The sequence below is a fragment of the Fundulus heteroclitus genome, chromosome 19 (assembly GCF_011125445.2).
Source record: "Fundulus heteroclitus isolate FHET01 chromosome 19, MU-UCD_Fhet_4.1, whole genome shotgun sequence".
In the NCBI taxonomy this organism is placed as follows: Eukaryota; Metazoa; Chordata; class Actinopteri; order Cyprinodontiformes; family Fundulidae; genus Fundulus; species Fundulus heteroclitus.
Genome location: NC_046379.1, coordinates 18,423,048 through 18,439,899, shown reverse-complemented (window position 1 = coordinate 18,439,899; position 16,852 = coordinate 18,423,048). Strand labels below are relative to the sequence as shown.

Sequence of the window (16,852 nt, the reverse complement as noted above, 5' to 3'; positions counted from 1 at the left end):
TAAAAAAAGCACAGTAAGCTAATTTGTGGTATTTTTATGATTGTTATTAAATTACAACTGTGGGAGATTTAATTTAAATATGTTTTGGGGATTTTGAAAAACATTTTAAACATTAAAGCATGAGAGTTTATGTTAATCTGGATTTTTTTTCAGTGTCTTGTTCTTCCCTTATCATACCGAAATGTTGGACATTTTAGAGGCGAGGTATGATGAGGTGATAAAACACTGGTGATAAAAAGTGGTAAAAGACACCCTCTGCATCAACTTTGATTTAAAACTTATTTGATTATGTTAAAACATTTGAGCTTCCATAAATAAAGCTGGCTTAGCAGAACCACACGCAGGATGGAAGACATTTCTGTTCTTAAAGTGTAACTCAGCCCCATGTGAAAGCATAATTCCACCCCCAGACAAATCTGAAAAAAAAAATCCACCAAAGTGGGTGGGGGTAAGCGGGAAAGGGGCTGGGTTCAGGATGGTCCACTGTCATAAGTGGACCAGTCCAACGTGTGCTAGCGTTATTATGCACTTCAAATGTCAGACCACGGTGGCCCTGCTGTGTTTTTACATTCAATTCTGTATCTGGGTGATTGCAAAGGCTGTTTGCCACATGAGATCACTGATCGCTGCAAATCCAGCCTGTCCCTGTACAACTCAACTGTTCCCTACCTCACATGGGGACTTAGAGGAGGAACACCAGGGGGTTAATTTCAACCTCCCTTGCCACATCAGTCCTTTCAGAAAACAGAAACGGATTGTGTGCTGTGTGCTAGAATCAAACCTGACAATGTCAAAATGGTAAGTAATCAGCATTGAATCATCTTTTGACAACAGGTAAATTTGTAGATGTTGCTAATTGCAGAGAGTTCTTTAAACTCACTGTACTTCTGGATATGTAGACAAAAGAATAGTTTACCTCCCATTGCTTAAAGGGACAATGTGTAACTAATTTTGCTTTTAATTAGCAAAAAAAAAAAAAAAAAATAATAATAATTCAAGTATTGCTTTTAAAAATCCATATTCCGGCAAAGTCTAATAACCTCACATATAAAATGAACCGTTCACATAACTTAGAATTAGTATTTTATAAATACATAGGTGGCGGTGCACCCACTGGGAGGCGCCATGATGCGTCGCCATTTCTGATTGTAGAAACCAAAAGGGGACAAACTGTCAGCCATACACATTTTGCGCCTCCGTCTCCTGTATGTGGACGTGCTGTCAGTGGTGGAGGAGAAGAAAATAAGCAAAGACGACCGTAGATCATTCTATTTGCCGTTTTCCGTTGAAATGGAGGGACATCCATACTCTTTGCCCAGTGAGAGGGAAGAGAAAGTAACCAAGAAAAGAAAAAGTAATAACTGGTAAAAAAAAAAAACGAGAGTCTATATCGGTGTAGCTATTATTACCAGGTGTAGTGGAGATAATTCTGAGGGAGCGAGGACAGATGCAGTGGTTGCAGGGTTTCTGCTGGATAGGTAAGTTAATTTAATGTAACAATGAAGTTTATATTTGTCGTTATGTTATAAACAGAACAGTGCAGTCCAGCAACTTACTCTGTCCTCCTGGCAGAAACGGGTCGTTGTGTTCGAAGGGTATGTATGTACAGTATGCGGAGGGATATCGGCCGGACCGTTCACTGTCTGTAGTACAGCAGCAAGACCGACCGGGTCTCATTACTGATGTTTATAGTCGTTTATATAGACCCCAAATACGCAAATGAACGTTCAGACACGAGCCCAAAAAACTTTGACTCACGGAATTTACAAGCGACTTCATTAAAAATAAACAAGCGAACTTGGCAACAGTACCAAAAACCATTTCACACGATGACTGCAGCTATTAGCGGATACATGGAAGACATGTTTACGTTGTCCCACTTACTCTGATGCTTCTGTAGTAGCCATTAAGGCGAAGTTGTTTGTAAATCATTTAGCGCACCACCAGATGGTGCGGCAGTGTGAAAATCGTACACACTGGGGCTTTAAAGATATGTTTGATGTGGAAGTTATATGGCAATGTTGTTGAGGAGAAGAGACTGCAGTGAGATCAACAACTCGATGCAATTGGCTTTTTTTTTAGACCAATAACTTTTCGCCCACAAATCAGTAGTTTAAACTGAACTTGACTGCAGCGAATTATAACCAGTATCGAACTACAATGCACTGTGTGTATATTTATCTGCATGACCAGGGTTGTGCTGGAATGATTTGACCATATGTTTCTGGATGTAAATTCGACCAATTGGTCTTGTCAGGTGCGTTAAGCTGACATTTGTTGTGAATATGGTGTCTTTGATGTTCGTTTAATGAGATTTTTTGGCAATGTTGGGTTGATTAAAAGAGATTAAAAGGTTGGTTGATGAAACCTTTTTGTGGCCATACTGTCTGAGCACGTTGTGAAAAGGGGTAATACCATGTAAATTATCATTTGGGTGCAGAGGTCTCAGTCACTATTTCAAAAGATTGTCTTATAGTTTTGGTGTTGTCAGGTCTGACACTTTTCTTTATTTCACTGCTGCCCCATCTCCTGTGCATAATAACAATAACTGGGTTAAAATAACATTGGCTTGTCAACCTAAACCTTAAAATCTAGTGATCTGAGGGTAAATAACATGTTTATTAATAATTTCATGCAGACTCTGAGCTGATAAGATGTGATGAATACTGGCAGGCTTGCAAAGCAACACCTGATGTAAAATTCTCACATAACATAGATGCATATGCGTTATTATTGCCAGAAACGTCTACCTTCATGTTGAGGTTTATTACCTATAGTATGAAAATTACTAAAAACTGCGATTTGAGGACTTTGATGTTCAGCGCTGTCAGAAATCATCATCCAGGAGTGTTGAGGCCACAGAACTGCTCCAAGCCCATCCACTGACCAATTAGAAACCCTTTAAATCTGTGTAAGGCAGTAAATGTGTGAGGCTGGATCAGATGGACAATAGAAAGCAGGGAGCCTGCACTGCCAAAAAGATAAACTACACTTATTGCCAGCTATGTCAAGTCAATTCCTTATCAGTGAGATAAAAAATGGGCTTTTAAGTGTCTTGTTTCTGCCACCTAAAGGGTCCAATATGAGGGCTGATGAGCAGAGAGAGTCCGTATTTAGCTCTAAAAGGAATGGCTTGTTATTTGCACTGGAGTACCAATTTGTTGGCTGTCCAACACTGCTATAAAGCCGTGAGCTGTGCAATTCCAACAGCGGCTAATGTATATCAGAGCGAGTAGCTGGCATAGCTAACTGAAGTGCAGAGGATGAGTTCAGCCTCAGCTCCCTGATAATAAACCATGTGGAATATAAAGTGTAAGGAGCTCATTGAGATTTCATGGCAGTAGAAAGGCCACTAGACCACACATTACTGGAATAAGGAATGAAGAAGAGTGAGTCATGAGCAAAGAGAGGGCCTAAGCCAATGAAGAGGGACATGTATGCACTGGAGGGTAATGGGACATTCAGGATTTCTAGAGACAGATTTCATGTAAAACATTTTAGATTTTTTTTAGACTTGAATTTCCAGGGTTTTCAGCTATTTTTGGTCCTTTTCAAATATAGAAATTCAAACATAAATTTACTGCTGATGTCTATATTGGCTAGAATTTAAATATGGACCGATGGACGGTTTAAAGGATTAACCTTTAAAAAAAATGACATAGGAGAAAAAGTCTAACAATCTAAAGATTTTTTCTGATAATTGAAATAAATTTATTAACAGAGCAATACGTGATTTTGCACCACTAGGTAAAGCTTGAGCACTGTCTGTAGACCAAAACAAGACGTGTATCAAGCTACACCTGTAGACACATGTGCGGCCGGCCTAGCTACGTAAACAAGAGACTGGAGAACAACACGGAGAGATGCTGCGTGTGATGTTTAACCAGTCCATCTAAAAAAGATACATTTATTTCTTCACAAAACTATTTTTAGTTCTTTCTATCTAAAATAATGAAATTTAGCTTATTGCTCCTTTTAAATAAAAATACAAACTAATAAACATTCCAATAAAAATATAGCATTACAGACAAATAGAAGTGACACTTAAACATGTAATATAATAGAACAACTACTGAGACATTTTTTGTAATAGAGACAATATTCTGCCTTGCATGCAGTGAAATATTCACCTTAAGTGTCCAACAGCTTTGGTACGGACCAGCGAGAGGATGATGTAGTCATTCTGCTGACCCTGGAACCTGTCCACAGTTGTAACCTGCACACACACAAAGCACAGTTTGATCATCCAACAAACTGATGAATATCGGCATGAATACAAAAGACTTGCAAACCAAGCTTCGGCAGCTAAGATGCTTTGCAGATTAAATGAATGTTTGCATTTTAGCCAGGTGGAAGGATTTTCCTGAAATGCTCACAAATGCGAGAGAGTCTACTCTCCCTCTTGACGTCCCCTTTTCTGATTTCTTTATTTATTTTCTTGAGAGGAGAGTGATAAGAAGCCGGCATCTTCCTGTTGGGTTGTTATCGCTGAGGGCCACATGGGCAGCCAGAAGAGTTAATGCGGCTTAAAGGGCATTTGCTATCACTAGCCTCTTAGCGGGGGCCTCCTGAGAACCAGATCCAAGGTAGTAGGGGGCCTTGTGGTTAGCCTCAATCAGAGGTTATTTTCAGAGGAGAGAAAATGCTCAAGAAGTACCTCTCTGTGAGAGTTTTCACTTTGATTTGTACTCTGCTGGTAACTTTACTTACTTCCACACATGTAGAGCACAACTGTTCCTGAGTTATTATGCATTGCATAGTCTTAAGTAGTTGACTCAGGTTTCCTAGCTACTAATACCTACATTATTCAATACACTTAACATATTCAACTGAGTTCTTTAAAGGAGCAATAAGCAAAATTTCATTATTTTAGACAGAAAGAATAACTAAAGTTATCTTTTTAGATGGACTGTGGTTAAACATCAAACACCATCTCTCTGTGTTGTTCTCCAGTCTCTTGTTTGCATAGCCGGGCCGGCCGTGCATGCGCGTACGTGAACAGCTGCCCCTCGGGGTTTACCCACTCCCTGCTCATAAAATGCCATCACCAGGCACAAAATGGCGGAGAGCACGGCCATCGGATCAAAACGCTCTCTTGCCAACAGCATTATAAAGTTATGAGTTACTTATTTGGGTGGGTCGTGGCCGAGTGGTTAGAGCAGTACACTTGCACTCAGAGAAGGATGCAAGTACCCGATTCGATCCCCAGTGCCGGCACTCTGGGTCCCTGAGCAAGACCCTTAACCCCTGATTGCTCCCCAGGCGCCGCACAGTGGCAGCCCACTGCTCCCCAAGGGGATGGGTTAAGATGCAGAAGTGAATTTCTCCATTGTGAGATCAATGAAGTTCAATTATTATCAATTATTATTTCTAGACATGTTCCCCTAAAGGTGATGCTGTTCTGTTGTGTTTTTATCCTTTGCAAATATGCGCATATGAGCCGATGGATAAGAAGGGGAAACGGGTGCCGAGTGCTGGAGCGATGAAAAGACATGCCTGGCTTGATCTTGTTTTGGTCTACAGACAGTGCTAAAGCTCTACCTAGTGGTGAAAAATCGCTCATTGCTCCTTTAATTAAAGCTAAAGGCTGAAGGCTGTGTTTATAAAATACCATGAATATAAAGCATCAGATATTGAAGGAAAGATATAAAATTGTGTACATGACGTAAAAAAGAAGCAATCAGATTGCCATTTCAGAAAGCCGATGGTGCAGATTGGTGCTCAAGTTAATTCCTTATTAGGATTTTATTATTTAATAATCGATAAACATTTCTGGTGCTCTACTTTGTTCAAATGAAAGATGTAAAATGTTGTCCATAACTATTATAGTTCCATTTGGAGGAAGAAGGCAGAGACTTGAAAGCCTGAGAACATTATTGGCCTTTGAGGTCCTGGGGTGGCATGGTCATTTTGTGGGGGGCGTATGTTGCAGAAAAGGACTAGTGCACTTCACAAAGTAGAGGGCATCTATATTATGTGGAAGTTTAGTCAGAGCATCATATTACATCAGCTTATGTGTGTTTTTATAAACTGTAAAGATCTGGGGTCTCATCTATAAAACATTGTGTGGTATCCATACTAAAAGCGTATATACTCCACCAAAAAAAACGATTTACGCAAAAGAAAAATAAAGAATAAAAAACAATAGAAATTCAGATTTCTAAAACCATGCTCACGCACACTAGCATGCAATTCTCCTTTTTAGATCACAGCTGTACCTGAATGTTTGCATACCTTGTCCCGCCTCATGTTCTGCCTTTTACATGCCCAGATTCAACCGTAAATGTTCAATGCAAAGCACCTCATGAATATTAATGTGGATAAAAAATTGGGTCAGCTGATTGTTTTTTTCATCATGGTGAAGTGGTATCCACGGCGATAAAGCAAAGAAAGTCTGGAAAAATGATAAGTACTGCCAATACATCCACCGCGCAGCTTTACGCATGACTGTATTTGACCGTTTACAGCAATCAAAGTAGCCCACACCTTGTCACAATACTCTGTTAATCTGTGGTACACGCCACCCTGGTGATCATTGGGGAATGTGATTGTAGAAAACCCCTAAAGATTTTGCACAAAAATGTTAGTGGACAATCTTTTTCGGCTGCAAGTTCCGAGGGCATCACCTTATCTATTGGTTGTCTCACATGCCAATCATTGTGACACACTCATGTAATGGCAGAGTGCGTTATTTGTTAGTTTCCGCTTGCTGGCTGCGCACTTCTAGTGTTTATGTATCCAGTTAGCCTTGGTGTTAGCCGTTCATTGTAGTTCCGCTGCTCTCTCTGTATACTTTGAAAATGACTCAGTCGCAAGAATCAAACTTTTATAACAAGTTTATGAGAAGAAGACGAAATCCTCAGAAGAAATAAATATGACCTGAGTGTATTTTGGAGATATTTTCACACAATCTCCCTGAGGAGTCGAAGAGCAGGCAAGATGGTCTTGCACACACGCAGTTATTCAAAAAGGGACTTGAGCATTTCTTACCTACATTTCCAGAAAAAAATGTCCACTCTACCTTTAACAGCTAGTGCAGATGGGTCAAAACTGGATTCTTTAAAAGGCAGCTTTAAAATATCAAACTTTTTTTTTTGTTTTTTCCAAGTTCACAAAGGGAGGAATTTCTTTGAGGTATATTTTGAAAGAAATGTGCAAAAATGATCCTAAAGGGTTTCCAAACTGAACCTTGTAGATATTTCTGACAGCTTTATAAACGTTCTGATCAAAAAGAGTTAAAAGTCATATAGAGTCGTTGGCATTTATCTTTGGTATATTTCCATTAATATTGAAACAAAACAAAGATAAAAACTGCAACTAATTCAGCACTTGTACAACATCTTTAGCACATGCAGTAATAAGTTACCTTTAAAAATTTATAAAACAAAGACTTTTCTAATCAGGAATCAATTGCCTTGAGAGTAAATTTAGATTCTTAAAAGGACAGTTTGTTGTCTTTTACACTTCTATTTCTATTTTTAAATGCAGTCTGAATTAAAACAATATATAAAAAGCTTTTAGGAATTCACATAGTCATGTTTTGGGAGTTGTATTAAAGAATTAAGTCAGGAAAAAATATTTTCTACACTCAACTTCCCTTTTTTCCTCAGATTTGGAAAATTATAGAAGCAAATGACATACTTTGCTAAATGTCGTAACTAATAGTGTCCTTAAACAGTTAATACGATCAAAGACATGATTCAACAGCTGAAAACAGATGCCGGACACACAAAACACGTTCTGTTCTTCAGAAACAGTACTGTACAGCTCACCTTGCTTTGGAAAAGCAATGCTCAGATAAATTCAAAGCCCAACAGAAAGAGGTTAGTGTGTCCTCTATAGATCCTCACATAAGCAGAGATCAATAGTTCTCCATCAAGAAGCTGCACAGTCCAGGACTAGATACCTGGAAATAAGAGGCAGTCAGGCTGGATAAATCATGTGTAGCTGTAGTTTCCTCTGATCTCGTAATGCAAAGTAACGTGGAACCCTCAGAGAACATCCCATCATGGATAAAAATGTGAGCGTGAAAGAGTGAGGGATGGGGCAAATGAGGTATTTATTTATGCCCTCCTGGTGGTTATATAGAACAGGTGCAAACCCAAAGGCAAAAATATGTGGGTTTTTTTTAAACGCAGCAGGAATCGTGGGATGTATGTTTAGGCCAAACAGACATTGCATATCTGCATGCATGTGTTTGCACACACACAAGACGGGCGGTTATTCCTGGCCCGCAGACAAGAAGGCCTGTATCGACAATCTCCCCGAGGTGCGGCTTTTTGCATGCTGTTTAGTTATTTATGAGAAATCTTGCAGGGAGAGAATCGCAGAGGTCATATCAATGTGACACACACATGTCTGTGGACATGCAGGAGCACACAGAAGACACTGTGAGACACACATGCAGCTATTTACAGGGGGATCGTTTCCTACCATCTTCTCCTCATTGTCAGAACCAGAGTGACACACTGTCTTTCAGCTAATAGGGCAGCCGTGGATCATGGCACTCTTTTTCTGGTTGTTTTATTTATTCTAAGATGTGGCATACATTGGAATATGCAGATTTAGTGGGTTTGATTTTTGAACTATTCACAAAGCATGCAGAGGGAACACAGAACAGTATACCTTATTTTTTGTGTGCTTAAGCTTTTATTTTTTTAAATTGAATGTTAAAGATTTCCCATTAATGACTGTTAAAATATTATGGTATTAAGTTCACTCTGTTTCAGAAGGAGAACTGAGACCTTCAACAGGAACACACCTTTATTTCTCTTGCATCCATATATGTAAGAAAACTAAACTCTGGGAGCTCATTTATCTTTTCATAAGAATCTCAGAGAATCAATCAAGAGTCTTCAGTATCATTATGCAACCATAATGACATTTTGGAGTCATTATGGTTGCATGATGACAATTGAGACACTTTATGTAGCCAATGTGTCTTATTTAATGGTGTAAAAGTGAGAGGTGCATCAATCAAGAGTTTTGGGACTGATTTCCAATCTACAGCTTTTGTAAAACTTTTAACTGATGAGACCAATTTTAGCCAATTCTAATTTCTCGTCAAGAACTTTAATTAGGAACACTTTCTACTGCAGCCTTTCCACTGCGAACTAGGGATGGGGGATATGGACAAAAAATGTTTTTACCTACAATATTTAGTGTTATTTATTGGGACATTTTTGAGGTCTTTTTTAAGACAAATTTATGGCTGTTACTGCCATACACTGGAGTCAAAGACCAACAAACACCAAAAGATAACCCATTTTGATAAAAAGGTTTCCTCGGGACACCAGTTACATAAACAAGTGTAATCTTATCACTAATTAACTCCAAAAATCTTTTAAATTTATTGATGCTCTCATGGAACTAAAGTAGTAAAAATAATCATGACAATACTGTCAGTCTTTGGGGGTTTCAGACATTGTTAATTGGAATTTATGGTTGTCACGATAAATCAAAAATCTTATAGGATGTTTTCCACGATAATGATATGATCCCTATTTAGAACACTGATTTGTTTACAGTAGGAAAATCATAAGCGGCATCTCGCTGTGCAACGAAGACAACTTGACAGCAGGACTCGCGTTCTAAACTGCCTTTAGCATTCTATGTTAGCAATTAGTGCATTTAGCATTACTAAAAAACAAAAAAACTGTCATTTGTATTAACTAATCAATGCCAACCTTTACATAAAAGAAATAGCTTTAGAACCCTCTGTGCTTCCCGTAATATTATTTGAAACACCTCAAGGTTTTTGAAAATAAGTAACTGAGTCTTCTTCACTCAGTAACATCACCCACACAGAAGAGTGTTGTTGTGACTAGATGGCACACTGGTTGGACAAGAAATGCAGATAACCACCCTCTTCTGTTTAACAACTGAATTTTTTTTTTTTTTGCATCCCTTTATATAAAACATTTAAGAGCGGAAAACCAAATTAACATTATCAACAAAATATAATGGAATCAAAAAACAGTCCTGTGAAAAATGCAAGCATGATTGTGTTTTGTCTATAGAAACAGCTTTGTTGGTATTCAGATAAAAATGTAGGGCAATGCGTCTTATTTTGACACTTAGAATGGTGCTAACCGGCACTCCCCATCCTACTGAGTCTAATTAAAGCCATCAGAGTAAAGTAAGCAGGCTTTTGACATTTTCTTGGTTTAGACATTGTGGCACGTTGTCAGACACATTGTGGACCCGCTGCTCAGCGCCTGACCTTTCAGCCGCTAAGCATTTTTCCCGCAAGAGTCCCTATTTCTGTTTCATCAAGCTCCCTCTCTGGCCATTTTTTTCATTTCAGCAGATCTAGCAGCCTGTCACTCCTGTCACTGTATCACTGGGTATGCACACTGACTAGGGATGTGAGCACTTTGACTGATGCTTTGTCTTAACTTTGCAAGACATCTTACATGGCTAAGCACAATTTCAGACTCACTGTCAGAACACAAAAAATACATTAAGAGTGGGGGGGGGGGGAAGGAGGTATGGTTGCACAACAGAAGATTTAGACAAAAATAGGAAATAGAAGTAAACACATTTACCCTGCAGGTGTCCAACGTATCATTAATTTGGCCCTCAAACTGATACCATAAATGACTCAGTGGGATCCTGACCCATTTTCAAATTTTAAAAGGCAGCAAAGAGGCTACTTGAGGCTTTGAGTCACAGATAATGTTAAGACCAAAATTATTCACAACCCTGGCAAATCCAGATTTAGGCAATCCTTTAATATTACCAACATGCTTATTCTGACTGAAAGTGTTATTGTTTTGAAATGACCAAGCGTCTCCCAACTTTAATCCAAAAGAGAAACGTTGGAACTTGCTTTAGATTCAAAGTCAGGGCCTTCCAACCTCAAAGACATTGAGCTCATTACAGGAGATAAACAGTTAAAAATATTAGGGATGTACAATTTTGCCAAAAATTCAAATTGTGAGCAGTGTGAGCTGTTCTTAATGTTATGGTGAGATTCCTGAAAGTTCCTGGTAAAAACAGTATGATTGTATAAACTCTAAAACAAGAAAAAAAATTTGATTATCTCACTGCTGCAACGCCCTTCCCTTCCATGTGGAGGCATATTACCGACACCTAAAAGACGCGTCTTATCCATTAACTGTTACATAGCCCAAAATTGCATACCTCAGCGATTTGGAAATTGCATCTATTAAAATTGTGATTATATAGCAAATGCGATTAATTGTGGAGCCCTAAAAATACAAGTGGGAAGCCTATTACAAACCAATTACAAGAGCCGTTTCATAGCTGTAATACCAGTAAAAGCCACTTATAGTTTCATGATCTTTTGGGAGTTGCATGTTTTGTTCTTTTTTTTGGAGATTTTTCGTGGCTCTTGTGGCTCGCTTTTTAACACAGTAGGCTGACAGGAAGGGGATGGAAGAGGGGGAGCGACATGGGGCAAGGACCGCAGGTCAGAGTCGAACCCGGGTCGACCGCGTCGAGGACTAAGGCCTCCGTATACGGGTCGCACTACCCGCTGCGTCACCAGCGCACCCCATGTTTTGTTCTCTAATAAGAAATAAAGCTGACTATACCAGAGACTTAAGACTTTTTAAAGGAATTTTATAATCTAAAAAGACATCAACTACAAAAAATAACATTTGCTTGCAAAGTCAGTAACCTACCAAATATAAACTTTTAAAATGTTTAACATAACATACACAACCTTTATTTTTTTTTGGCTCTGCCACAAAAGTAATTTTTCTTTAAATCAACCAACTTGCAATGTTTAGTTCACATTAAAATCTTTAGTCAACATGTAATTTTTAGAAAAGTATTTTTATAATACATTTTTTTAAGAGTTACAACTGTTTTGAAATTGCGGTGTCTGAAGAGGAGCCCCTCGCTGCAGTCTGCAGCTTCTTGTGTGTACATGTTTGCTCAGTGCATACATCATTAAGGCCTTGACGCGTCCATCTGCGTCTGTGGAACGCTTGGACACCCTGGACAGGACAAGTACCCCCCCCCCCCCATACGATTTTATCGCAGCTGAACACTCAGAGATCAAACATTTTCATTAAAGCTGCTTGTGCTTTCTTCACATTCTATTTTGTGCTATGCAACAAAGGCAAATGCTCATTACAAAACAGAGCTTAAGAATATTTTTATATATATATATAAAAATAAATAAAATACAATAGCCTAAATAGCCTGCTACTTTATTTAATCAAACAAAAAGAAAACATAGGGGAATTAATTATTTCCAAAAAAATACAATACGGCCTTCAGTGGCAACTGGAAAAACTGGGCGGATTTAAAAATTGAGATGTTATGTACTGTTTAAGGTCTACTAAAAAGAAAAAAATAGAGGTTGATGATCTATTACGTTAAAATTGATAAAACAGATAAGATTACTATAATTATCTGGAAAATTAATAACTTTCTCCTGGTTTCTCTTCTGCTTTGTAGCTTAAGTTTAAATGTAGTTTTTTTCATATTATTTAATCTTGTGTTCAAGTCTGGTTTCTTCTGTCTACTTGTTTTTGCCACTATCACGCTTGAATTTCCCCACTGTATGACAATTAAATTATTTCTATTCTATTCTAAACCACCAATCATGTCTAAACTAGAACAATTTATGGCCTGGACTTCCTCTGTTAATATGGACTAATGCCTATTAAAAGACTTGCCTACTGTCATTTTAACACTATTCTTCCAATGCTAGCCACCATTAAGTGTGTGAAAACCCTAACAGCTAGAGAGCAAAAAAAAAAAGTGGGTAGAGTTAATAAGAAAAACGAGAAAAAGCATGACCTTACAGCTTAAAACCGTTTAAATGTGAAACAGAACATGAGTGGAAAGCTGTAATAGCGAGGTTCTGACTTATCACGTAATAAAAAGGAAAAAAAGACAAAATTAGACGACACAAGCTAAATGACGATATCCCAATAGTATCTTTTAAAGATAAAAAGGACACATAATTCCCATTCCTGCAGCAACACTCTCCCAGTCAGCTGGTTAAAAGCAGGACCCTGCTTCATTTGGTCTTATGACCCGCAGCTATTCCCAGAGTCTCATGATCCGACCGAGCTGAATAAGAAAACAGTTTTTTCAACAAAATTAAGTCTCTTGATGACTCACTTTCTGCCACAGACAAGAAGCATGATTCATTTTAATTTCTCTACTGCTATATGTAACACATTCAGACTGAAAGACTGCAAAAATGAAAGATGCTCTTAAATATGCACCCTTACAGAGCGGTAGGCACCTTTGTTCCGGCTGATAACAGAAACACCAGGAGCTCTAAGAACCTCGAGAGCTGTGCGCGTTTTCTCAGAGCAACAGAGCAGAAGAGGATGGACTTCGTTTGACATCTGAGGGTGTGAGGAAACTATTAATGACCGTATCTGGGTGTGTCTGTATGTTGGGCGGTTCTACCCTTAACCATTCTGAGTCCCACGCGTATACATGAGGTGTAAAAACGTCTCCTGGGACTGTGGATTCCTTTCACATAAAAGCATAAAACACATGTCACCTTGAAGGGATATTACATGAGGAGAGGGTTGTGTTGCAGAGTTGAAACATCGGAACACAACGAGTAGAGCTTGATGAACGTTTGGGAATTTGTGCCAAAAAAACAGCCGTAAATCTACTTCGAAAAAAAATAAAAGCTGTGCTACAATACATTTAGATAATATATTACTGTAATAAGTCAGGCTAAATCAATAACAATTACCATTAAAAAATCATGATGATGTACAGTTGCAACCACTGTATATCATCTTGATACAAACACCATGTAAAAAGACACAACCCCAAACATACAGTATAGGAGACACCCTCACATTTCCTCCATGAAGACAAGCAGTCCCTTTCTTTGTTGTATATAGTAACACATTTGCTCTGATCCAGCTCTTTATTCATGCATTTTTTTTTTATTTCTTTCCATGTGGTGAATTACCATTGGGTCTTACCTTATGAGGCTGCCCAAAGTAAGGGTTTGCAGCACATCGTTGGTTAATGACATCTCTGATCAGGTGTTTTTGCCCATTGTAGGTAGTCAGGACGCTGATTCGCTCCGACGGGTAGCCCAGCAGCCGCAGGTACATATAGAGAGCCACGGCGTACTCCGCCTCAGCCAGGTTCTTCACAAAAACAAAGAGATAGCAGGAAGAACAGTAGAATCAAATTATTCCTATTCGTTTGTCTGAGTGCTGAATAAAGCAGCATAAAGAACGAAGGAGAGACAAATGAACTGTCTCATGCCGTCTAAATCACTTTAGAGTTTGTTATCGCTTTAGCAAATATGAATCTAACATCATTTATGTTACTCCAAAGGAAAAATAGTCAACTTCATACACACTGCACAATGGATTTTCTGTAAACAGCTTTGCAGATAAGGATTTTTTTTTTTGTACTGCAGTAATTTGACACCTGCAAACACAACATTTTCAAACTGGAATAAACTGAGATGTAACAGAGTGGAAACTGCAAGAAAATATAAAGTTTGAATCAAAACTGAGCTCTAGGTGTGTGTAAAATCAACATATTCAAATTAAAAATGTATTGTGAGAAGTAAATGTATACCATTTCAATGATTGATGGTTTAGTCTTTTATCCCTAAAAAGCACGTCTCCAGATTCCCGGACCTCCTTTTTACGCACAGCGTGCTTTAAAAGCAGTGGTTACTGGTCAATGACCAACTTTCCAAATGACACATTTTTCTATCCCTGTGTTCTGGATCCAAAACCACCCCCTGCCTTTCAAATGTGACCACTAAAAAGAAAAACAAGCCAACTGTATGCATTATTCATTCAGTCTCAATTAAATGTGGACTGCAGCCTAACATCTTTGCTGGTAATTTATGCAGCTTCATTAACAGCTCCTGATCCAGCTGCACTGGAATCAACACATCAAAAACAATGGCAGCCTTTGTTCCTTTTCTCCCATTAACCTGCCACCAAATTGAGCAAATACACGCATTTAAAAACACCGTGTGTGACGTTACACTTTATAGACGTTACAATCCATATAGCATACCAGACGCAAATTTCAGTCAATGCTTGGACGTGCACATATTTACAGAATATTGGTTTATTTTATCATAAAAACTCTACACCAAACAGGAAAATTTGCTAGTGACTTTTCTGTGAATGGAAAAAAAAAAGACGAATGACGATTCTCTTGTGGATTCTAAGCCAGTAGCTAAAAAAAAAAACATGATATTGAAGAGAAGAAAGAGCCTGATAAACCATTATAGTGGCTTTGTTTCTCTTCATTGTGTTATCAATTCGGGATCCTTTAGAGCTAAGAACAAAGAAAACAGTTGGGATGTATGTTTTACATCCTCCAATTCCAGCTTTATCGTACTCATCCAGCTCTGGAAAATACTATAACAACTCAATATGTTGAAGGCAGCCTAAGGACTCGGACCTGTGTTCAAGCCACACCTCTAAATTAATGTAAAACATAAACTTCGTCATAACAGAGAAGCTGGTACTGGATAACTTAACAGCTTTTTGATTTGAATGATTGTAAAAGAAGCATGCCTTGGTTCTTGTAGTTTTGGCTGAATAGTTGTAACACCTGAAACCCACAGCCAGAACTATAACACATATAGATATAACCGAATGTGATTTAAAACCTAGTTAAGGGAATCTGGGCATATTTTGGAGCCTGTAAGGTCTAACGACATTACATTTAAGGCTTTTTTAAGACTACACAGAAACCTACTGTGGAGACCCTATAACCAAACAAGCAGGTCAAATGTAACCTGATACGGTGCGAAGCGGTCCCCTGGGGCCACATAAAGACAGAGGATAATGAAAAGAAGGGTACTTGGAGTGTAGTACAGACAACACTGGAAGTAAAATGAGATAAAAAAAAAAAACATTTAGCCTACTGGTGTATTAAACTTAGAACTTAAAACTGGAAAATGTGAGAAATGTTGATCAAAAATTTTTTTAAACAGCAAATGAAAATAATCTGACCGAAGTATCAATAGACTAACATATGTGTTCGGTTTCATCCTCTTGCCTGGGAAACAGGCTCAGAGCTCATGTTCTTTGTTGTTTCATTCCTGGATAACGCCACCTATGAAGCTAGTACTGCCGTTACCCTTCTACGTTTCTCTGACATAGAAAGTACTCCTGGATCACTGCTTCTGCGTTCTTTCTGTGCCTCTGCCCTTTCTTCTCTAACCCCAGTCGGTTGAGGCAGATAGCCAGTCACAGTGAACCTGGTTCTGCTGGAGGTTTCTTCCTGTTAAACTTGAGTTTTCCTCTCCTCTGTCGCCAGAGCATGCTTGATGTGAGGGATTGCTGTAAAGTTAACGACACAATGGAGGCGCCTGTCCACTGTGGCTACACGCTCAGGAGGAGCTGCAAGTCTATAGCTACGTCTACCTGGACATAAGCAGTCAGAATAAAGGGCCGATCGGAATGAAAATGTGTCATGTAAACACGGCAATCAAAATATTGTGATCTTATTAAGCTCAATAGGAATGAATTTGTAATTCGAATGAGAGGGGTGGTTTATGCCTCTTGACAACCCGATCAGCATACATGTAAACACTTGTCAGGATCAAGTTATTCTGAACGTAGCAAGCTGACCTGAGTGTGCATGCGTGCCCTACATCAACATCATTTATTTCTATTTGAGTGGCTACAAGCTACATCAGGAAGCAAAACGGCCTGTGTTCCTAATACAACCTATTAGTAACATTAAAAGAGCTTAAAATTATAAGTAATTCAGAAAAGTTTCAATCGTAATTAGATGCTGGTGCAAGTCCATCCTGGGCGCGCAGAAGACAAACGAACACGTACGCTACTGCTTTGTTTGCTATTATTTGTTGTTCAACAAAGACGGAACTTCTTCTGCTGTGTTTTTT

At 38.6% G+C, this 16,852-nt stretch overlaps 1 protein-coding gene across 2 annotated transcripts in view; it reads right to left on the bottom strand.

Annotated features, from left to right (window-relative positions):
• Window positions 1-16,852, bottom strand: part of aqr (aquarius intron-binding spliceosomal factor) — a 96,345-nt gene that overhangs the window by 6,832 nt on the left and 72,661 nt on the right. For both annotated transcript variants that reach the window (XM_012861569.3, XM_036150560.1), the window contains exons 32-33: window positions 13,938-14,108; window positions 4,131-4,216 (exon numbers count right to left, since the gene is read on the bottom strand). In XM_012861569.3, the coding sequence (XP_012717023.2) occupies window positions 4,131-4,216; window positions 13,938-14,108 (257 nt within the window). The remainder of the gene's footprint in view (window positions 1-4,130; window positions 4,217-13,937; window positions 14,109-16,852) is intronic.